The sequence below is a fragment of the Triturus cristatus genome, chromosome 8, assembly GCF_964204655.1.
Source record: "Triturus cristatus chromosome 8, aTriCri1.1, whole genome shotgun sequence".
Lineage (NCBI taxonomy): Eukaryota > Metazoa > Chordata > Amphibia > Caudata > Salamandridae > Triturus > Triturus cristatus.
This window is the reverse complement of record NC_140591.1, coordinates 1379816750-1379842056: the sequence shown is the minus strand read 5'-3', so window position 1 is coordinate 1379842056 and position 25307 is coordinate 1379816750. Positions and strand designations below refer to the sequence as shown.

Genomic DNA, 25307 nt, shown 5'->3' with positions numbered 1-25307 from the left:
AAGCTTTGCATCCTCGGTGGATACAATGGGCCACAACACTGACGTCGCCAGACGTCACCTACATCTTTGATGCCTCATTACAGACTCAAGAGTTCTTGCAGTATGAATTCGTTCATCCGGCACCTCTGTCTTTGCGCCCACTCGAAGAATACCATTGTGTCATATACACTGACGGGTCTGCGCAGCCCGCGATTGGATCGAAGCACGCTTACTCAGCGGCTTGCGCAATTGTCGTAGGTACATTCGTAAATGGTGAATTCCAATCTGATGCAGTGCATACGCAGTCATTGGGTGATTGTACCGCGCAATTGGCGGAGCTTCGGGCTCTAGTGCTTGCACTGGAGTTTGCTGATCCCCGGGTCACTACTCTTATAGTGAGTGATTCCTTCTACTGTGTCCAGTCCTACAATGACAATTTACATTTCTGGTCTCAGAATGATTATCGAGACACAAAAGGTAGCACAATTAAGCATAAAACGCTTTGGGTTCGAGTGGCAGACTTTAAAGACCGTCTCCCTCTCGTGAATGTTATTCACACTCTTGGTCACCAGCGACTTGGTGTCCATGCTGTCGGCAACAGCTTGGCTGACGAGGCAGCAAAAACAGCAGTGGCTACATACTTAGTGGCAGCAGTTACCAGATCAAAAAGTAAGATTGATGATGACATCTTGGCAGCTATTGCTGCTACAGAAAAGGGAGGCGATTACCCGAAGGGTTTTCCTTCTCGTTACATTTACCATTTAAGTCCTGATAATGTCCCATTAGTGAGGATTAACGACGTTGGTGACAGAATTATTCCCAACGCGGACTGCAGGCCAGCACTGATCTTGGCTGCACATGAGGGGTTGGCGTCTGCCCACGCCGGTGTGTCAGCTACAATATCTCTGCTACAACAACGTTACTGGTGGTTTGGTTTATATAAACAAGCGCGCGCTTATGTTCTTGATTGTGACATTTGCCAACAGATTAAACCTTCTACTGTTGCACGGCCACCACAGACACAGCTGTACATCTCTAATAAGCCATTTGGTTGTGTTTATTTAGATCACTGCGGTCCTTTTTCCTCTGATACTGCGTACAAGTACATCTTGGTTGCAGTGGATTCGTGCACACGTTTTCTATGGGTATGGCCGCAAAGGAGTGCTGACTCGCGGACTGTCATCAGGGATTTGCGTGTCTTTGTGGGAACTTTTGCGTGTGGTACCTTCCATTCTGATCAGGGCCCTGCGTTCGCCTCTAAGGCTTACAAGGAGGCTATGAGAAATTTGGGGGTCCTAGTCAAATTTTCGTCCCCCTACCGACCTGAGGGTAATCGTGTGGTGGAGCGAATGAACCGTGACTTAAAGCAATCATTGACAGCACGTGTTTTAGGCACAGGCCGGAACTGGCTAGCCTATTTGTATAACGTCCAACGTGCACTTAATAATCTCCCTAGAAGGTCTCTGGGTGGGCGGACCCCGTACATGATGCTCTTCGGAATCAGAATGTTTGTCCCAGACCTTGATGGTCTAGACATGGCGGCGTCGACCGCACCCTTTGACGTAGATGATCACTGTGCTGTTTTACAGACTCTACAAGAAGCAAGAGACACTCTTTCGAAGGAACACTTGCCCTCCACATCTGAAGCTGAAGTTCAGGTTCCGGTAGTCGGCTGGCTACCCAGAGTTGGAGACCTGGTCCGCGAGAAGGTGGAGAACAAGAAGGAGTTTGGCCCCACTTATCGTGCACCGGTTCCAGTGCTTGGAGTGCAGGGTACAAGAACAGTCATTTTACCTCCACTTCCTGGTCGCAAAGAAAACAGGTACATCTCTATTGACAATGTCAAACTTCAGCGAGTGGCCGATACTTCTTAGTATGACTCCAGCAGTTTCATGCCAGACGATGCAAAGAAATTCAATGTTGGCTCTTGCTTCTAACACCTTGCCTGAGGTTGCCATCGAGATGCAATCTGTTACTGATCCCTTGTTGATACCATCGGCTGGTGGTTTGCCCGAAGAGACTGAGTATGCTTATCCTACACGTGGTCCCTCGCCTGTTTTACAATCTACAGCACTTGGCCAGTCCCGTTTCTCCTTTGACACTAACTCATTACCCTCAAGCCCCCCATCAAACATTGCTGTTTTTTTCAGCTGGTTTAAGAGACATTTTTTGATTGCCCCTTGGACATACATCTGGTTGATGCTTTTTACTATTTTTTTGTTTATGTCAATTGGGTTTGTAACAGTTTTTTTCCGTCTTGTGGATGGCCACTATCTGAGTGAGAGATCATCAATTAGACTTATCAATGGAACTTTGGCCCCCCACTCCTCGTCCCACATCATGAAAAGGGACCAGACTTTTGTGAATATTACTGCCTGGCCCGTCTTGGATGGAATCGCATGGGATGCTGTTAAATTCCAAATTCATGGGCCTACAGAGGTCATTAATGTACCTAATGTATTTCGTGTTTCTATGGGTGATGTGGTTAGGCAGAACATACGTTCAGATGATTGGGATGTACACGCCATTGAATCACTGTTTTCTGATTTGAAATATTATGCCGCTTTTGTTGCTGAAGATTTATATGAAAATGCGGCTAATTATGCGGAACAGTATTGTTTTCAACATTATGGCAATCACTTCCTGCATAAAGCAAATACATTTAGAAATTTTGTAAATTTTACCCAATGGGAACACTGTCCTACTCCCGCATTCGGAAGTTCACAAACCCTAGTTAACAAATATTCTTATTTTACCGATTTCAGTGTTTCCAACCCGGCAGCGTTTTATTTTAAGGTGCTGCCTGAGTCTGCCGCAAAGGTTCGACTGACACACACAAAGTTGCTTTATTCCAAGTCCTTTATGGACGAGTTGTCAATCAAAGGTTATGATCTATGGAAGGCTACTATTGATCTAAAGTCGGTTTGGGGTTCCAGACCGTGGCAGGTTCAGGGTACAGAGGCTTTACATCGTGCCTGTCTTATACCAAATCATATTTTGTTTTTAAATTCATCCATCTTCCAAACCACCTGTTTTGGATTGGCTACTTCTAAACAATTAAAGTCACCTTCTGTGCCGGATTTGGGCGCTTATCCCAATTGGGATAACCACACAGATCTCTCCCTTACTGCTTTGCAATCCTTAGTTTCAAATACATCTTTTAATATTTCGAAATTTAATAGTGAGGGTTGGTTAGTTTGGCAAAGCAGTTCAGACACCTGTCAAAGTCGTTTTCTGGGACTGAAACCGGGGTATACTCGGGAACGCGTAGACCCTCGGTTTGAGTCGTCACATACTGTAACTACATACTCTGTGGGCAAGTTATGTCAATCTTGGCTGCGACATTCCACCTTGGCGTCTGTCAAAGTTCATTTATCACAATTACATGACAAAATAGATTTGAATGATTTTGTTAAGGGTCCTGTGGGTGGCAGAACCAAAAGGTGGGCGTATGCTATTTACAACGAAGTCTGGAAGTTGTCGCAGATTGAGGCGGCTTCCAGATTGAGAGCTATTGACCAAGCAAACATGGAGAAGGTTTTAGCCGTTATAGATAATAGCATTAGCACTCTCTCTTCTAGGATTTATACATTAGATAATATTGTTTCTTCTGTTGTTGATATTGTGCATGATGATATGTCTGTGTTATATCATGGTCAAAACCAGTTGCGTTCTGTTATGCAGTTTGCATGGACATTGCAGACGTTAAAGGCAGGGAGAGTCCCTTGGGACTATCTGAACACTACATCGTTATTCCTCCCCTTTAATCTTACTGACAAGCAGCGATTTATGTCCATGAAGGATGCTACATATTCATTGTTACATATTGAAAAATTAGAACCGTTGCCTTTCTCTGTAGCGGAGATCAATTCAGCTACGTGGTTAGTACACGGATTGATAACTCTCCCTTTCGCGCTTTTTAAGTTTACGTCTTGTATGAAACATTATGCTTTGGGTAGATATGAACCGCTGGGCACCGCTTTCATACATGAGGTTTGGTCCCTCCCCTTTACGTATAGATGTACGAGGGACGGAACTGAGGTTTATTTGAAAGGCGAGGAATGTACCACGACACCAGACCATTCCTTGGTATGTAGGCACATTCAATTACACGGCGCATGCAATGTACAAGCCCCGAACTTGGCCTGCGTCCTACGAGGTATCCCAGTGCCTGTGATTACGCCTTCTTTCACGCTGCTTGCAAACGGGAGTTATTTAATTTTGAATAATGAAGCTTGCTGCGGGATGTTAGTGGGAATCCCGTACATAGTAACTGTCTCGCAGAAAGTTGTCTGCTGCAATAATGTTCTCTTTCCACCCCCGCATGGGCGGCTGGATGTTTCTATCTGGCCTTCGATTCCAACCTTGAAAGCAGAGTTCAACAAGTTAAGCAGAATAAGAGCTCTATTGTCCCAAAAAGAGGTGCCATTGACTTCCTCTCGTGAAACATTTGTCCTTCACGTTGCTAATACGCGCACTGAGGTACAGGCGCTTCTGAATACTGACCTCCCCCTACATTTCGGCACTTTGATCCAGACTATTTTTAATGCCTCGTCCACGACCGGCCTGGCTCATTTTTTTAAACTTGTGGGCTCGGGTCTCGTGACCTCTTTCAAAACTATTTTTGGTGTGATTCCGGCATTTTTTCATTCACTTTTCTCGAGCATCTTTGGAGGTGTTCCGCTGCTTCTGGCGCTAGTGGCAGGTGTGCTGCTTTTAATTTTCATACTCCGGAATGGCTGCTCCTTCTGTGCCGCACGAGCGCCTGTCCCGCCTGCATCTTCTTCGTGATAGGATGCTTGACTTTTATGGAACTCTGCCGTTGGCGACCTTAAGCCTGGCATATGGATTATCCTTCAGGTATTCCTACTTCACCTGCGTGCAGCCTGTATTTCACTGCCTGGATTGTCCCTTTGAATGGCCTTTGGATTTGTGCTTGACCAACCTGGTGTCTCCGGTGCCGGATTTCGATCGACTGATGAGGCCCTTAGTGTCTCACGAGTTGGCCTGTTCTGGTGTCCGGATTATGGCCTGTGGTGCGGCGCATGGTATCCTGGGTAATTGGGACATCTCAACAGCTGCCTACAACTTCTTGGCTATGCTATTTGGAGGAACATTCCGGGTGCCCTCTGATCGTGCTAGAGGCTCCGATGGTTGAAGAACACGTATGTTCCTTTTCGTTGATGGATTGGATGGCTGAGACTTTCAGTGGACCTGCAAACGATTTTTTGTTGGAAGCAGTGGCCACATATGCTGCCTATACATTCATGGATTAACTGGGCAGTCGTCCTTTGCGCCTGTGCTACTGGACAGCACCCTAGCGCAACATTTCTTCTTTTCTTTCTCTTTTTTTCCTGATGGTCGTTTTGAGTTTTTTTAAATTACATTTTTTTTATTAAACAACCCTGGTTTATATTTTTTGTAGTTTCGGACTTTGGCGCATTCTGAAACTCTGCATTGGTTACGCCTTGTTCTGCTCTGACGAAACTGAACTCTGCGTTCTCTCTTTTCTTGCCTATTAAATAGTGCTTCGATCAAGGGGGCGTGTAGTGAGTTCTTCCTGAATACGTACATACATTGTTAAGTTAGCATAACCACGTTAAATGTTAGAAAGCCATCTTTCTGCTTTTGCACACGACACTGCGTTTATATGTTATTTCTTAAACACACTGCTGACTCGAGACTTGTTTCACACGAGAGCAATCTGTTGTTACCATCCCAAGCTCTGCGCAGCGACCTTGGTCTGTACATGGTGTGACAAACAGTCTGGATTATTACACAATGCATGTTTTCCACTCTAGGTTGATCGACCCACTATTTAGCCATAACACACGCGCAGCTGCACATACCTGAAAGTTGGTGCTTTTAATATCACAGACATCATGTTTATTATGCAGACCGAAGACGAGCCTTCCTGCGAGAAGACTCCTGATGCTCCTGTGATGTGATTTCACTAAGCTGATCTTTGAGGTATGGGGTCCCCTATTCAAGCCTAAGAGACCTTCTATTAGCATAATAATAATATTAGCTTCTTAGTAAAGGGAAGGTGGTAGTATCCACTGTCATTATAATATGATCACCCCGTTTATATTCTATGGTATTGTAACTATGTTGCTGGTTTTGATATTAATCATTTGTCTGCTTGTATTAGCCAAAGTACTGCATCTTAGGACACGTGGTCTATAAAAATAAACCCTTTTTATTTACACCGTGTCTCTGTTGATTATTGTTGTGGACTGATGTGAGAATAATATACGAACAGGTATTTCCGATTCCCACCATTCCTGAGTATGTACTGAGTCGCGTGTTCTGGGTTGTCTTTTCATTGGGACCGCCGAGCTAAATCTCGGATAACGAATAGGACACTTATGCTAGCCGGATACTGGGTTCTGGGTTCTGAGGTGAGTTTCTGGTACACCACAACTCACTGAGGTCCTGGGGTTCTACGCATAGTTCTGTGTATAAGCAGAATCCCTGCAACATTCTTTATTGTTCTTTGTTGAATCATCCAATTGTACATAGCTGTACACAATTCTGCTGATGAGATTTTAGGAGATTACTTTTGTCTTTCCATTAAGCCAATATATTTTGTGCTCTATACCATTTAGAAGGCAGTGACATAGTCGGGAGTTGAATGCTTGTAATTGACATCTAGGGTACAGCACGCCACAAGTTTGAATCCTGGAAAACAACTCCACATTCCACCCTTCCAAGTGCAATAAATTGAGTACCATTCGATTTGGTAATAGTACCATCTGTTACTACAGAGCTTAAAATGGAGGAAGTGCTGTATGAAGCGCAATATAAACAAATTATTTTTATTATTACTGCCACTTTCTTTCAATCGTGTTTAATCAACGAAGAGGTCTTTGGACTTTGAAGAACAAGTTACTTACCTCCGATAATGATCTTTTGGTGGACATTATCTACCTTCAGATTCCTTACCGTTTCAATATACCCATGTGACAGACAGGATGTGGCAATTTTGCAATAGCGCTCGTGCACCAGTAGGTCGGCATCACTTAGGTATTCTTTGTATTTATGCCTTGAGCAGCGTCATCAAGGCAGAACTTTCACAGCACAATTGCTAGTTTTCAATCCATTTGTAAAACACTTGGTGAAGAGTGAAATTACAATAGAAAATAGGCCTCCTGGCTTATGATCCTTGCTGGACCATTTGGGGGAAGAGTTGCCCTTTCTCCACAAATTCTACTACTTGGGTTGAGATAGTAAGTTTGACCTCCCAGTGTCCACCATGGCCACTGCTACTTGAGTGTGTAGCTTAAGGTAAGAAACCCAAACATGCTATAGGTTGTCAGCCGGGCATGACATCACTGGAGTCACATAGCACTATCCTGGCATCTTGATGTCACTTCCTTGCCCATTTTTTCAAAGCCCTTAAAGACAGACGAGGTCAGCAGTAATCCGACAGTGGATATGCAGTGCAACAATCTAACTTGAAATCTTATTATTGAGAGGACTATGGCGAGTCCTCAGAACAGGGAGGGGTGCTGGACTGGTACTACATACCAGAATGATGGTTATCGAAGGTAAGCAACTTGTTCTTCTGAGGAATACTTCTATCTGCAGATTTTTCACCTTTTAAATTGATATCATAGCAATGCCCCTCGCAAGTTTTGGGTCTGAAAGAATGGTCACTTAAGAATGGCATGCAGCACAGAATTAGTAAAATGGCCATCCTTTGCCAATGTCGTCTGACGGCAAATTTCTGTTTGGCGCCCCTCAGACCAAAGAAGACACATTTGCTCTGGTAAAAGGAGCTAGTGTTCCTTCTGAAGGTTCCTTTTTGGAAAGGGCATTAGTTACAGATTTTAATACAAAGCACAATGCACTGAGAGAGGGTCCTTTTCAGGGATGCCTTGCCCTTCTTGTTCCATACTTTCCAGACAAAAAATTGACCATTTCAGAAATCCTTCGTCCTGCTGGTAGCTGACCGCCCTACAAGGCTCCAGTCTAGGAAGTCTCTCATCCTTGGTGGAATGGAGCAGTGGGAAAAACGTGGAAAGTGCAATGGACTGCCCCGTATGGAGGGTATAGCAGCTTTCGGAAGAAAACCCACTTTTGTTCTCAAAAGGGAGGGAGGTGGAACGCCCACTGCTTGCAGTTAACTGGTGCATCGAACCAAAGTGATGGCCACCAAAAACACTGTTTTGCACATTAAAAGCCATAATTGGCAGCCATACATAGGTTCAAACAGAGAACACATCAAGGTTAGAATCAAATTAAGGGCCTAGGATCATAATAAAAGGGGAAGTCGGAAATGTACAACAGCTCCTTCAAAAACCTTATAAATATTGGGGACTTGAATAGAGTGGCTTGATCTGGCAAGCAGAGGAGTCAGAATGTACAGGCAAAACAAATTTTCTGTTGCAAAAGATAAAGGTCTGCTCAATTTCTCTCTCTGAAATAGTGCTTGTACTAGGAAACTTCCAAACAGAACCTGCATACAGCTCCTCTGTCCCATAAAATGTTGAGAAAGCAACTACATACTCTGCAATTACCCGTCAGTCTTCAAGGCTCCTTCCTTGGCCCTCACAGGTTGCTAACAAGACAAAGCTTTCATGAGCTGAATATGTATTTCAAATAATTATCCAAGTAAGTTATGGCAGAATGGTGATCAAAATAATTTAAGGCTAAATAAGTACAATCTTCACAAAGTAAGCCAAACTACGTACATAAGGTTATCCAATTTCTGTCGTAAGTGAGAACTGCTGACAGTTGAAAGGCACAATGAAACGAAATAACATTTTCTGTAAATTACGGCAAGAGATGCAAGATTTCAAAAATTCTGAGTGCCATTATCCGTAGTAGTAGTATATGTCAGCAACCTCTCCGACTGAGAGGAGTCCGGCTGTTGGAGATGAGTAATTTGTCCAGTATTTGGATGAGGGATACCTCAAGAGGGTGGTAGTTTGAGGATAAGGATCCAAGATCCTTAGAGGAGTACACCAACATTTGGCCAAAATGGATGGCCCCCGACAGACGCTGACAGGCGCAGATGAGCTTGCCTTAAGGGCGCCTTTGGGACGCCTGTTAGGAACGTCCGCACTACCGCCAGGTTTAAGAGGACCAGGAGCTTTAACAAACACTGTCCATCAACAGCCCGATTGGCTTCCCACCCAGCTAATGCGAGCCAGGCTCAGCATGTTAGAGCGCGAGACGAGCAGTTTAAAAAACATATTTAAAACACAATTTCCTCCAATAAAGCAGAGGACTGTGAAACATGCAAGTTTTAGTGAAAGATACAGTTAAGGTCTAAAAATTAAAATGCCTTCGGTGCGTGCACGTATGCGCTGCTGCAAGGTTTAAGAGGGCTGGGAGCTCTAAAAGACTCCACCCATCAACAAGCCGAATGACGTCCCCATCCCCAGCCAATGCGAGTCAGGCTCAGTGCGTTAGACAGAGCACGAAATGAGCAGTTTAAAAAACAGATTCTTTGAGAATCATGTGAATTATCTACTCCTTTCCTCAGTAGATCCCTAAGATGCATTAGTCCAACAGTCCCATGACCATGTACTAATCTGTAAAATGCTCAATAAGAGAGAATAAAATATTGGTTGGACACAACAGATAGGATGAATTATCTACATTCATATCACGTTTTTGCCACCTCCATGAGCATTAAACAATAGTCATCAAAACAAACTTTCATGGACAATGATTAATTCACTTAAGGAAGATGGAAAACTGAGCTGGCTTTGCGAGAACTCGAAGTTGTGACCTATAACTTACAGCAGAGATTAGCATGGAGGTTTTTAGCCATTGTCTAAGCTATGTGTCCTAAAAAGACTGTATACATAGTGGGTACTTCAATATATGCAGGACTGTTATCTCTGAAGAGGAGGAAAATTCAAGATGATGGGAAATGTCAGAATCACAAAAACACTAGGTATGTATACTTACTCTACATATCGTTTTTTTAATTTTGTTGGTCAACTACGTTACTTCCCCTTCCTGTCTATGCTCAGTGGGGGCCAAGTTCTAATGAATGACAATTTATGCACTGTTCAATTACATACTTAAAAAGTATTAAACAAATTACCGTTGGCTTTCTTCCTTATCTCCTCTTCATCCTCTATTATTTCAGCCATATTTTTCATATGTTTCATTATTCCTGTCTTTAGTCTCTGGGAATAAGACCAAAAACAATTTAATAAAAAATCAATTTGAATAGACAATATATATATATAGATTTGTTGACGCCTTTAGTTCTGCTTGATCAGTGCACATTACTGCCTGAAAAATAAACTAACATTTGCCATTTCTGGTCATACGATGTTAAAGCCTTTCTGTTAAACATTCAAATCATTGCTTTATCTATTCCTGCCATATATTCTAATATATTGCAAAGCTATTTTTGAGTGCATTGCTATGATACTTAAGACTTTATGAAAACCGGAGAAGATTTTCATGTGATCAGTATTATTCACATACTACAGAAATATGCTGCTCAATGTCTTCCTAGATTATTTGTCTAACATCGGCAGTGTCATTCTTGTGCATGATGATAGAAAACTAGTTTTGCCAAGGCAAACTGTGAACAAGGATGATAATGCCAAGTTGGAGGACTACAGCTCTCCAGTAAGGAAGCAGCCTGAAAAACACGTTAGCCGGAAACTGGGAAACAAATTTAGTCTAAGAAATAAAACCCAATCATATTGAAATGCACCCCAGATGAAGTTTTCTGAAATGCAAGCTTACTAAGCTTATATTTCATTGCAAAGTGTTGACATTGACAATCATAGCAGCATGAACCCCTAGTCGACCTTTATGCAGCAATGGCAGGCACTGCAAGAAATCTGTGATGCATAAACAACCTCTCTGTTATACCTCTCCTAATACAGTAGCTGTAACCCAAAACATGGTTCACTTTAACCCCTTCGCTGCTGCGGACATTCCGCTGCAGCGCTGGGGGGGGCAGGGGGGCAGCGCGGTGGGCCTGTGCTCATGACGGAGCCGCTCCGTCATGAGCCACAGTTGAGCTGTGCTCATGACGGAACGGTTCCGTCATGACTCCGCCCATTTGCGTTGTCGCCCCGCACAGGCGGGGAAACAGCGCCGCGCAGGCGGAGCGGCCGCCGACAGGATTGTCATGACGGAACCGTTCCGTCATGAGCACACGCCAACCGTGGCTCATGACGGAACGGTTCCGTCAAGAGCAGGGAAGGGGTTAAAGAAAAACCCCATTAGGTATTGGAAAAACAACAAAGCTAAAAGCATTTGTGTTGACCCAAGATTTTTCAGTCCATCTCTCCTTCGCCTCCGCATGCCATGGTTTCACCAATGACTGCACACATACTGCTGTATTCTTAGGCTTATTGCACTACTTTTATGTCTCTAACAAATTAGCCTTACCTATGTTATATTATACTGCCTAATGTTGCACTGTAGTGATTGTATAGGACCTCACAGCACTGAAAAAGCCCTCGAAGCAATTGCAGGTAGTCACAAAAATGGATACTTTGTTTTGTTTGGTTATGCATAATTGGCAGAATTTGGCTTCATAACGTGGAGTACGTGGGAAGAGATTTGGTGTTGTTTGTGACACTTGGGAGGACCTTACAAAGGTGCTGCGATGACCTTGTGGCTGGGCTTAAGCATGAAGAAAGAGAAGCAATTAATGTACAGTCACTGTGATGATTCGTTAGGTCTGCACTCCAAAAGAAAATACATACAGAAGCGACAGGATGAAGTCAATGATAACTCACATTCTTTCTTTCTTTCTTTTGTTGAAATAGCTGTTGGGGATTCAAGCAAATGAGGCCAGAATATGAGGGAGTGATACCTGCTAGTTTTTGCAGGAGAGAATCTTCGCTTTTATTTACTAGAGTTTGCGGGTACCTATCCCAAACCCTAAAATATACTTGCTGTCCCTCAACACTACTATTCCCTGACCCATTAAAAAATCCCTTACTACTCCTTAAAACTATCTTTACATGAACTCTAAAAACGCATTACAATTCCTAAACACCTACCTACCCTGAACCCAAAAAACTCCTTACTTCCGCTTAATACTACTCACCCTTGAGCCCTAAAAACAAATCCTACTACCCGTCAACACTTCCTTTCCTGAACCCTAAAATCTTACTACCACCCCTAAACCCTAAAAATGTCTTACTTCCCCTGAACACTACCCTTCCCTGAACGCTAAAACCTCATTACCATAAATCCCTACAAAATGTCTTGTATATGTATCAGCACCTTAGGGAAGAGAGCTGTTTAAGTTAAGTGCTGCTGGTTGAGCACTCCATCAAGGGGCCTTGCCGAGATTGATCTGCTTTTGAGTGACAGAAGGCAATGGTCACTGCTACCCATTGAACTATCACTTGCTTAGAAGGGGCTGACTTTTTGAGCATGTCCAAATGCATCCAACAGCTAGCGAGACTTGTGAAAGTCTTTGGTTTTGTCAACGTAACTCATAAAAGTAATACAAATGTGTAAGGTGTGTAGTGCTCTTCCTACCTGGATTCTGGAGCAAAGGTTTCAGATCTGCCTAATCACTGGGATGAATATTGGGAGGCACTTTAGGAATAAAGTGGGGTTTCATCCACAATGTGACCTGGTCTTTGTGGAAGCGAAGAAAAGGTTCTTTTATGCGGAAGGTATGGATTTCACTGACTCTCACTGTTAAAGTGATCATCAACAGCAGCACAACCTTCCTAGACATTTTGTTTGTTACTTTTATGAATTGGCTTCCATAGGCTTATTGACTGTGTCAGACAGTATTTAGGAGCTATTAGAATTAGTTGCCATGAGACTGAATGGTGTCTCACCATAGGAAAGCCCTAAAGAGGTTATAATAAGGAATACATTACTTACCCTGTAAGCATCTGTTCGTAGCTTGTGGTGCTATAGATGCACATACTCTGCATACTCCTCGATCTAGTGCTTGGTTCAGGCCTACAAGTTGTTTTTCTTCGGAGAAGTTCTTACAAGTAACAACATATAATTTGACTCCTCCCTTAGGAATGTGCAAGGGTACCAACTTCATAATCCGTTTTCCGTACAGCAGATGGGTGTAATTATGAAGTGGTTGATAGTGAGAAAGTGGGGACAATGCCAATGGCTTTTAAAAATAAAGCATATACATAATGTTAAAGAGATGGGCAAACAACACTGACCCTGGGGAGGGGAGTGCACGTGGATCTATAGCGCTACAAGCTACGAACAGATGCTTACAGGGTAAGTAACATATTCAATTAGTAGCATGTGTGGCTCAAGATACACATGCTCTGCATAGACTGTAAAGAAGTACTCCCCTAAGAGGTGGCTTGTGAGTGGATGATGCATATGTCTGAAACAGAGTTATTAATACAGTTTGGCCCACTCTAGCCTGTTGACGGGCGAGAATATCAACTTAGTAGTGTTTAGTAAAGGTGCATTAAGTTACTATATAGCTGCTTTGCAGATTTCAGCTATGGGAATATTCCCTAGAAAAGGCATGGTTATCCCCTTCTTCCTAATAGAATGTGGACTGGAGGAGTGGGGAGAACCCCATTATGCTTACAGGTAACAGGTCTAGATACATTTAACGGTACATCTACCTATGCCAGATTTTTAGACTGGGTGTATTTTACGAGATTTAGCAAAGGCAACAAAAAGCTGCTGAGTTTTGCAAAAAGGCTAAGTTCTGTCAATGTAGTTCATTAAGTCACTTTTGACATCTAGGGTGTGAACAGCTCTCTCATCTACAGAGTCAGGGAGAGGAAAAAAGACTGCTAGTTGAATTGTTTGATTAAAATGGAAGCAAATTTGGATCACTTCTGCTAGAAACCCTACTCTGATGGACTTGGAGGTGAGGGATTGCAAGTTATTGCGCCTTAATGAAATGATAGCTAGAAGGAAAGCTACTTTCCAGGAAAGGCACTGCAAAGGACTTGAATAAAATGACTCGAAGGTGGGACCCATGATATGTTAAGGTTCCATAGTGGGACAGGCAGCACTCTAGGTGAAATCTCTTTTAAGGCCTTCCATAAAAGCCTTATCAATGTGAATTTTGAAAAGAGAAGAATGTTCTCTTTTCTGCATATATGCAGCAATGACTGTAAGATGTAGGTGTATGGAATTGAATGCTAAACCTGATTTCTGAAGGTGAAGTTACTACCAATGTCTTGGAAAGCAAGTTTAAGAGGGTTTAAACTCCTTGAGTTTCATTAGTGGTCAAACATTTTCCATTTTGCTGCGTAGCAGGCCTTCCTGCTTTCAAAACATCTATACGTTCTTGTCAAACATTCAAATAACCACATTGTCAGACCTTCGTTGCCAGACTGCTAGACTGAACTTCCTGGGGTCTGGCTGCCTTGCTCTTGATTGAGAAGCTCCAGTCTGTTGCGGAGCTTCTTGTGCAGAGTAACAAACATCTCGAGTAGGGTGAAGAACCACAGTTGTCTGGCCCACGTTGTGGCTACCAGGAGAAGGGTGGGAGATGTTTGTCATAGCTTTCTGACCACATATCGAAGGAGAGGGGGAAAAGCATAAGCAAATATCCCCGACCAGTTCAACCATAGAAATTGTCCATGGACTATGGATGTAGAAACTTGGAGGCCAAGCTTTGGCATTTGTGTTTATGGCAAAGATATCTATTTGCGGAAGCTCGCACCTCTGTAAGTTAAGGAATTGGACTTGTAAATTGAGTTCCCACTCGTGGATTTCTTGGCGCATCCTGCTGAGCAGGTCCGCAAAGTTGTTGTCCACTCCCGGGAGGTATTCTGGTAAAAGATGTATCCCATGGTAAATTGCCGAATGCCAAATCTTCTGCACCAGTACTGACAGCTGTGGGGAGTAAGTGCCCTACTGTATCTGAAGATAATGCATCATGGTCATGTTGATGGCCTTGATCAATACTACTGTTGTATTTACCCTATTGCCTTTCCCCCCTTGGTTCCTCCCGTCCACCCCCCCCCCCCTCTACCCTTGGTTAGAATGTCCGGGAGCTCACCTTAGAATGTTGACGGTGTGCTTCGCAGTTAGAGAGCGGATGAGCTGAATAAAGTATCCACATTCCTCCAGACTTTTTCCGTGTCATATTGGACATTATGCTCTGAAATAAGCTTTAAGGACTAGTTGGAAAGCAAGGAGCTCAAGAATGCTGATGTGAAACCCCTGATGCTGGGGTGACCAGAGACCGTTAACTATCATATCAAAGAGATGCGTCATCACAGTGGCAGAGAGCGGTATATGTGGTGATGGTCACTTGTGGAATGGGGTATGTAAAAGGCCTTACCTGCAACAGACAGCAATGAGTACTGGCCTTTACCCATATACAAAAAGGTATCCTACATACTATATTGCCTAGACATGCCATGCATGTTACGTTTAAAGAAGGAGTGTCTGACCCGTGAGAAACCCTCATGGTATTGTTTACAGACCTTCACCCACTGCTTCTTCATATGGTCTTTCACTGGTCCCTAAAAATTAGGATGGGATCAACCATTTTCCAGGGAGCACTTCATATAATATGCTGCTGGGGTCTTCTATGAGATAAAAATACCTTGAAACACCCAGGTATCCCTTTATTAGTGAGTATTCATAGTATAGTTAAAGTTAAACATGGGGTGTTTCTGGGATACGATGGCCCTACACCCCATATTTTGTCGACAGGTTTCAGGCCTTTTTCACATGCTCATATGGACCCAGGCTTTAATGTAACTATAGTTATTTGCCCCGGGATCTTTAGTAATATTGTGTTAATATCAGTTTTCCTCCTAACTGTCTGTCAGGACATACAAGATGTGACACTTATCATGAGAGCCAAGAGTCTACTCGCCCTACTCCATTTGTTCGGGTTCCTAAAATTACTGTAAATAAACCAATTGTAGGTTTAAATGATTTCCTTGTTACAGCACCAAACTAAACAGTAATTTGAACATGTAAAGCAATAGGATATCTGGGTCTGAATGCACAGCATTATAAGGTCTATGACACATAACAACGACGGAATACAGAGTGAAATCACATTGAGTGGTAGACTGCAAACGGCACTGCAAAACATGATAGTGGGTGCTAGTAGTTTTGTTGTGCAAGATTCCTCTCCCTGGTACGAGATCACTCTGGATGACATAAGAGGAGGGCAGGACATACCTTGTGTCACACACTATATGTTCTAACACAAAGTTAATTGTTGGTTGTCAATATTCAAACCATTGAGTCCAGCGCAACCGGGACTTGTAGGTGGTGGAAAGGAAAAAACAAACTCACTGTCAAAACTATTGCTCCCAGTCATATAGTCGTTGCCAGGGACTCTCATAAGACTCTGTCATATCGCCAAGAGGGGCAGTGATGCTGGCAGTGTTGAAACGCATCTCTGCTGAACCAAACGTCTTACAGACTGCTGTGTCAAACTATTTGCTCTCCCTATTAGGAGGGACCGAAGTGTCGGTGGCAGATTTGTGCTTCTTCCTGACTACCGAGTCTATAACCAAACACTATGTGACGAAACACGTGTTGGCTGGTTGCGTCCTTTGACGATAAAGATTAAATAACTGAAGAAATTCTAAACTACTTGAGTGGACCTTATATGACAAACTCTCCAGATGCATGAAACTTTATTAACCATTGCCTTAACCTTGTAACGTGTGCCCAGGACTTTGTTTTTCTGAGATTTGTGCGGGTCTCTACCCACACACATATAGGGGTTATAGGGTAAATCCCATGACCTGGATGCACCGTGGCACATTAACAGCACATATAGCCATTTTTCTTTTAAAGGCATCCTCATTTACCGTCCCCCTGGCGCTAAATCCTCTTTTTTCCCCACAGTAGGAACCCTTTTAGAGAATGCTCTGTTGGGGAACTCACACACTATTCTAGGGGATTTCAATTTCTATCTTGAGCAGGCAGATGACCCTGACACGGCTCGCCTTCTAAATCTCATGGAAACAGCAGAACTGTCTCAACGCGTAACTGGCCCTTCACATCTGGCTGGACACACCCATGATGGGGTTTTTTCCAACACTCCAGAACTATCCTTTTCAGATCTGTTACCTCTGGCTTGGTCAGACCACGCGGGAGTTATGTTTAACCTTACTCCCACACCCCACAGAACCAATGGGCGTTACCAAACAGAGCGGAGAGAAGTCAGAGCCTGGAACAGGGTGGATGCAGAGACCTTGACTAGGGCACTTAATGCTTCTCTCACTCCCATTGCCAGTAATGTGGAGGAGGCTGCCTCGTCATACACAAATTGGCTTACGCAGGCCTGTGCAGACTTGGCACCACCCAAACAAGCCGTCTTTAAAAGAAGGGCGCCCTCTGCCCCCTGGTACTCAGGGGAATTAAAACAGCAAAAATGTACATGTAAGAAACTGGAACGATAGTGGAGGATGGGATACACGGATAAGGAAAAACTGTTATATTTGGCTAGTATGGCCACTTATAAACGCATGATACGTGATGCAAAACAGAAGCATTACGCCGCTCAGATATCTGCGGCTAAAAATTCCACAAAAGTGCTTTTTTTCACCATCAAAAATTTATCCTCAGTTAAATTCGCCTCCGTGCCATCTAGTACAGAACTCTGTGAAAAAATCGCATCATTTTTTCTAACTAAAGTCAACAATATTTTTGCCAGTCTCAGTGACTCTATTAGGACTGAGCGGGAGTTCGAACCGGAGGCCAAAGATCTGACCTTGCCGTCAGTACTCCTGGAGGAATTTAGGCCACTTACTCTGCAGGATACCTTGGATCTACTGGCTAAAGCCAATTCTGGATCCCCATTGGACCCCTGTCCATTGAAAATCATTAAATTGGCTCCCGTGCCTGTAGCCACATACCTCACTACTATTTTTAATGGAATGTTTAAAGCAGGGACATTCCCGAAAACTTGGAAGGAGGCTTCCATTCTCCCGCTTTTGAAAAAAACTAACCTGGATCCTTCTGATCCAAACAATTTCCGGCCAATCTCTCGTCTCCCTGTTCCAGCTAAATTAGTGGAAAAGGCAATGAACCAACAACTCACTGCCTTTGTGAGGAATACCATAATGCTGGATTCCTCCCAGCATGGATTTCGGGAGGGACATGGTACCGAATCCGCTCTGATCACGGCCACAGAACAGATCAGGTCGGCAGTGGATCAGGGAGGCAGAGCGGCCTTGATCCTTTTGGATCTATCGGCCGCGTTCGATACGGTCCATCACAGTCTGTTGATGGACCGGCTAAGAAAAGGTGGAATTCAACAAAAAGCGTGGGAATTGTTAAACTCCTTTCTTTCCGATCGGAGCCAAACAGTAGCCTTAGGAAATGTTTCCTCCGAACCTTTTTCTCTTCCGTGTGGGGTCCCGCAGGGGTCCTCTTTGAGTACCACCCTGATCAACATTTATGTGTCCTCCCTTGCTCCCATTATTAGACGCCACGGTTTCAGTGTCACTTCTTACGCAGATGACACGGAAATCGTGGTGTCTCTACTTCCTGGTCGGGAAGAGGGATTGGACCATAATTTTCAGTCCTGTATGTCGGAAGTGGCCCACTGGATGGCCAATAATTGCCTTAGGCTGAACTCAAACAAGACCGAGGTCATGCTGTTTGGGAATAACCCTAATTTCTGGACCCCATCTTGGTGGCCTCCGGAATTGGGGTCTCTCCCCATCCCGGTCAATAAGGTAAAAAATCTCGGGATGGTGGTAGATGACAAACTGTCCATGGCACTACAGGTTAAGGAGGTAGCCTCTAAAATAGGCTATATTTTAAGAATTTTGAAAAAGATCTTGTTTCTGGTCGCTCTAGAATGTCGAAAAATTGTGGTAATGGCCCTCGTAACGTCCAGATTGGACTATTGTAATAGTCTGTACCTTAATATTCAGGAAACTATGCTGCACAGATTGCAGCTATTGCAGAATGCGGCTGCCAGACTTCTAACGGGCATCCCAAAATTTTCACCCATATCAATGGCCATCCGAGACCTTCACTGGCTTCCTATCAAAAGTAGAATTCACTTCAAGTCTCTATGCCTGGTCTTTAAAGCCTTAAATGGCGATGGCTCAGACTACCTGATTAAACAATTTAAAAGGTATGTCCCTGCCCGGCGTCTCCGTTCATCGGATGACAGCTTGATCATGATTCCCGCTGTAAAGAAGGCTCGCTGGGGTGGACGCAGCTTCTCCTACGGCGCAGCCAAATTATGGAACGGACTGCCGCTCTATTTGAGACGTATGGATAACCTACTGCAGTTTAGAAAATCACTGAAGACGTGGTTGTTCAGCAAATAATTCTGACTCTTGGGACTAAGGAGTAGTGGACAGCGCCAGGACACCTAGTTGGTAATCGCGCGCTTTACAAGTCTGTATAACATAACATACGCACACATAGCAAGGCACCATACTTCCTGGCACATTCAAAACCCTACTCTTAAAACAATTCCTTTTTTAGGTCTTGCCTGACGTAAGCAGCGCATGCGCTGCTCTCGTCTTACGAGGCTTCTTGGAATCGATACGATTCCAGAAACCTCGTCCCAGCTCCGCCTTAAGTTTTGATTAGTGCGTGTCGTTTTGCGTCACAAATTATGCCAAAGGCAGTGCAATGATTGCACCGAAGGCATGTCACTCGCTGATTGTTGCCACCCTGTCTCCTTTTATTCACGCCCACCGGGATTGGATCTTTTACCGGCGGCGTTACACTATGGCCTTTAATTACTGGGGAAGCACTATTTGTTTCCCCTTCCCTCGGTCTCCCCGAGAAGACCCTTCCCTCTGTCTCTCTCAGAGACACAGCTGCTTGTTTTTAAATTTACATTTTAACATCATTCCCAACAAAACACTGGTCCCTCGTAAAGCGAGCAGATTGATTTCTCATCCGGACGGTGTCTTTCCACGCATGTGATTTTAATGAACAGATCAGTGCATTATTGGAGTAATGCTCTAGGTTTGCCATAACTGAACCGTTTGGCGTGAGTCCACACCAGGTCATTTGTAAAAAAGAAGGCCCATGATTGGAAATTCGGTGATGTACCCCTCTTCGGTCACCACACGTTGAAAGTGTATTGGCAGTTCAAATATTTAATTATTTTGGCGCTTTGAAGGGTGCATACTGCAGCGAGTTATGTTTTTTTTAATAAAGTACACTCCACCATGGCACTGATCTCATAGCATTGTGGAGTATTATTTGCAAATATTGCTCATTTCATTGGTACGCGTTTTACCGACCTTACGCGGATGCTAGTATAAGGACACTGTTTTCGATAGCTTGGCTGTCATTGCACAACTGCATGTATTTTGGGAGTTGTAGTCCTGATGGGCAACGACCGAAACATTTAGCATAACACAGCTGATAACAATAGACCCGTGACAGAACAGCCCAAGACTAGAAATAGGTTGACCTAGCGACACACAGTTTGACTGCACTTAAGTTATGCATGTTAAAAACAAAAAACATTGCTCAGTTGGGGGGGGGGGGGGGGGGGGGGTCATGGTTTTAGGAGCTAAGGGCATAATTCGGACACGTGGAATGGGAGGGTATTATCTACTTTGTGTTACTGCATATGGAAACTAATGCTGTTTTTTGTTATTTTACCTCGGTGACCTGCTCCGAAATGGACAGTGCACGTTGTGTATTTATTTAAACCCCGCCTTCTGGTGGCATAGTTGACAACCCCGAGTAGACGGCACTGAGTGCAGCTGAGTGCACTGAAGGGTCGTGGACCATGAAAAAGCTGTTGTGCAGCCCACCATGCGCCATCCAGCGCTTCCCATGAGTATGTCAGGTGACTGCTAACGGGCAGCTTTCCTTTTCGATTGGCTTGCTTTCTAGGATAAGTCACCAGCAACTATATATGCTTATAGCAGTTGATTGATTTACTTCCCATTTAGGGCGTATTTTTCTTCTTTCTTAAAAGTTTATACTGTACTAAGACCCGGGAGAAGCTCGCATCCTTAACGGTCCTGGTTTAGCTTCGGACTCTATTTGCAAGGTTAAAGCTCGGAATCAAAGCGTACATTTTTGTTGAGCGAGGGTTTGTATTCCTTCAGTCTCCTCACACTGGTACAGATGATTCACATGAGAATTGACCTGTCTGTAAGAGGACACTTCTGAACACCTGTGTATCTCTCTCTGCCCTGTCTCTCTCTCCCCTTATGACCTCCATGCGTGTCTCCCCCTCTGCCCTGGTTCCCCTCCCACTCACTATCTCGCTCCACTTCCCCGTGTGTCTCTCTCTGCCCTTGTTTCCACCTCCCCTGTCTCTCTCTCCTCTTCTGACCTCCATGCGTTTCTCTCTCTCTTCCCTGGTTTCCTTCTCTCTCTCGCTCGCTCCCCTTCTAATCCTTGTGTGTCTCTCTCTCTGCCCTTGTATCCCTCTCCCTCTCTCTCACGCCCCCCTTCTGACCTCCAGCGGTAGTTCTCCCTCTCCCCTGATTTCCTTCTCCCCCTCTCTATCTCGTTCCACTTCTGACCCCTTGCGTATATCTCCCTCCCGCTGCCCTGGTTTCCATCTCACCCTCTATTCCACTCCACTTCTATGTGTGTGTACGTCTCTCTCCTCTAGGTTCCGTCTCCCCTCCCTCAACGCCTCACCCCCGTGTGTCACTCTCTTCTTCTGCCTTGTTTCCGTCTCCCCTCGCTCTCTGCCTCGACGCCTGTCACCCCTTTGTATCACTCTCCCCCTCTGCCTTGTTTCCGTCTACCCCCGCTCTCTTCCTTCACTTCTTCACTTTGCTTGAAAAAACATACAATCTTTCAGTTCACTCCTAACATTCAGAAACAAGCACTGAAAATGCAACAGGTCTCGCCTTTTATTAAGTTAAAGCCATTTGCTTTGCTATACAATACCATTAGCAAAGAAAATGGCTTTAACTTAATCAAAGGCAATACCTATTGCATTTTCAATGCTTGTTCTTTAATGCCTCTTAGGAGACAATGCAGAAGGAGAGGTACGATACTCTGGAGGTCCAGTCGGAGATTAAGGATGCATTAGAACCAGATGCATCCTCCTAATGTGTGACATAACTGAGGGAATATGTGGAGAAAATCCCTTTAAAGATGGATAAAAATGAATTAAAATTCTACAAGCGTGTAAGACGTCAAAGTTTGAGAAGAGAACCTCAAAAGAAGACCTCAAGTGTTCTGCGATCCACTCGGCACAAACCAGAAAAAAAACTACTGTGGCTATGAGGCAAACTGCCATGATGGTGCATGCTGAACGATCAAACCTAAACGCTCTTAAAGGAGCAGTGCATGCTTTTCAACATTGTGAGCTTTAACCTGAAAAGACACTTTTCTTTCGTGTTTCTCTCTCACAGTGGGATTTTAAAGATTAGTTCTAAAACTGGAGTACAATTTAAGCCAGAGGCTGCAACATTGCTGCTTGCATAATATAAAAATATTAACTTCCTGAAAGAAAAAAAAAAAGAAAATTCGGAAAAGGTTATCCTGGGCTTATTATGGAGGTTGGGCCTGGTTTTTGGAATATTGCTTTTTTTACCTCCAGTTTAAGACCCAAATTTCTTCTTTATGCTTGATAAAAAAGTGATCCATGGCTGCCGCAACCTGTCCTGACTATTCTACATTTGTGACTATATGGCTGCCGCAACCAGTCCTGCCTATTCTACATTTGTGACTATCGGTGAAGATCAAACGAGATTCATTCGACACCCAAAGGGTAATGACTAAATCATCTAATTCAATGTAAGAGCCAACGCAGAAAAAATGCATTTAGGTGCAAAATCTCCATCTGTGCAGCATAAACTGGAGCTTCGAAACACTTTTAGGAGAACAAATGCACCACCACTGCAGTGCATGGGCACTTTGCTTCACCATCCATGCACTACAATGGGAAGCACTTTAGACAGGCAGAGAGATGTGAAATAATCAAAATGACACAGTAAAACAAACACATTTCTTAGGCCGGTGGAAAATGCAGATAACACTTCCTTGGGGCAATAAAGGGGTGGGGGGGCAGGGGACGTTAATGAGATAAAGCCCCTCTCTGGAAGGTTAGGGTTGGTGACAGCAGTTAAACAGTTATAGCAGTCTGCTGGAAAGCCCATATCCATAGAGAGGTGTGTTTTTGAGGGGGAGACGGGGGTGAACGGCTCCTACAACACATGCAGCCTCCCACAGAGACCCCCACCCTCTAGAATGAGGTAATTTTGCAAAAGACAGATACATTAATTCAGTGCATCACTTTCAATTCAATAATAAAAAGTTTTAAAAAGCAATTATTAACTTAAACAAGCTGAAGTGATAATGAGTAAAATGTTCAAATCAAATTATTATTAAAAATCTGCACATTTATTTAAAATTGTTTTAAAGTGCCGTTCTACCTAGGAAAGGCATTAGTGTGATTATAAGAAAACATTTCAATAGGATTCAGATTTTTAAAATACACTGAAAATACTAAATTAAATGTCAATTCGAAGACTTAAACAGAAACTAGTCTTGAAATAGTTGAAGTCCAATCAGGGTCCAAATACTCAATGTTCAACATGAAGAAAAGACCACCACAGAACTACTGTGGGAAGCTGTCAAGAGTCTAACGAACAATGCATCTTTATAATGTGAATATTGATTTAGATTTTTTTTTTCATCAATGATCTAAAAATAAGTCACAGATTTGCAAAGCGAAGGCTTGGAAGAATCAACAAGCGGTGGCTATGCCAATCGTTTTGGTTTCACAAACTGAAAAGACGTTTGTAAGAAGAGATGCACGAGTAGCAGTTGCTGAAGCTCTTTTTGCACATACACAGAAGCTTGCACTGCTGCTTTACGTCTTGGGGGGGTGTATTTTGTTGGTATGGGAGTTAGTCCTCACTGCGAACACCTGTCACGTATCTGTTCTTAGTGCAATGGAGTTTAGACTGCCAAGGATGGCCAGGCAGTAACTGTGTTCTATTGTATGTATGTGGATCTTGGTGAAACCATTTTCAGCAAACAAATGCCAACAAAAATGTTATAGAAAGTGTAGGGAGCAAGAGGTGGAACAGCAGGGAGCTCGAGGAGGAGAAGCTTCACACCGTCAAGTGAGGGGCTGTAGCAAATTCAATGCGATGGTAAGAAGAGGGTGCTTCTCAGAATCTAAGGGGAGGGGCAGTGCAGCGAGAAGGAGGTGGAGGATCAATGGGGGCAGTGCAGAGTACAAGGGGGTAGTTAGATATACAGAGTCCAAGAGAAGGAGGTGAAGGATCAATGGGGGCAGTGCAGAGTACAAGGGGGGAGTGAAATATACAGAGTCCAAGAGAAGGAGGTGGAGGATCAATGGGGGCAGTGCAGAGTACAAGGGGTTAGTGAGCTGTGCAGAGTACAAGGGGGGAGTGAGCTATACAGAGTCCAAGAGAAGGAGGTGGAGGATCAATGGGGGCAGTGCTGAGTACAAGGGGGGAGTGAGCTATACAGAGTCCAAGAGAAGGAGGTGGAGGATCAATGGGGGCAGTGCAGAGTACAAGGGGGGAGTGAGCTATACAGAGTCCAAGAGAAGGAGGTGGAGGATCAATGGGGGCAGTGCAGAGAACAAGGGGTTAGTGAGCTGTGCAGAGTACAAGGGGGGAGTGAGCTATACAGAGTCCAAGAGAAGGAGGTGGAGAATCAATGGGGGCAGTGCAGAGGACAAAGGGAAAGTGAGCTATACAGAGTCCAAGATCAGGAGGTGGAGTATTTATGGGGGCAGTGCAGAGTCCTAGAGAGACCATCACAGGATCTAAAGAAGCCATTGGGTAAGCAGAAAAGGAGGTGGAAGGGTGAGCAGCGCAGGCATCAACCTAGGTGGGGAGGGAGGAGTGTTTAGGAGGTGAGCAACTCACAGTTGAAGGCACAGCAGTTCAGAGTCTAACGAGCGTTATAGCTCAATGCCTGGGGGGTGGTGGAACTGCAAGATCGAAGTGTGGGAGAGGAGGGAGATCAGAATGCAAGTGGGTAAGCAATGTAGAATCCAAAGGGGGGTGAGAAGCACAATGTACAAGAGCACTTGAGATGAGGAGCGTAAAGGCTCAAGAGGTGGAAGTGAGTAATGCAGGGCATGCAATGAGGTAATCAGCACACAGCAGTGCACCATATGGTTCCAGGAAGAAGTGACACAGAGAGCACACTTCCTTTTCACACTCAGGATAGGTTTAACAGCAGAAGCATACGCTTTTCCCATCTCACACACACACACAGCTGATACAACATAGGTATCAAAAATGCAAGCTTTGCTCAGATACACATGATATATATTACACACGAATCAGTAGTGCCACCAGCTGTGCAAGCATCTATATCACCCACAAAACAGGTACATCTTACACAGCTGTATAGGCTCCCTCACACAAAGCAAGGAGAGCTGAGTGCAGGTTTCAAGTCAAAGAACAGGGTGATAGAGGAAAACTAGTGGAAGCACAGGGTGTCAA

General features: G+C 44.1%; 1 protein-coding gene across 3 annotated transcripts in view; it reads right to left on the bottom strand.

Moving 5' to 3' along the window:
• USP16 (ubiquitin specific peptidase 16) overlaps positions 1–25307 on the bottom strand; it is a 337101-nt gene that overhangs the window by 178990 nt on the left and 132804 nt on the right. For all 3 annotated transcript variants that reach the window (XM_085623085.1, XM_085623084.1, XM_085623086.1), the window contains exon 10: positions 10043–10127. In XM_085623085.1, the coding sequence (XP_085479211.1) occupies positions 10043–10127 (85 nt within the window). The remainder of the gene's footprint in view (positions 1–10042; positions 10128–25307) is intronic.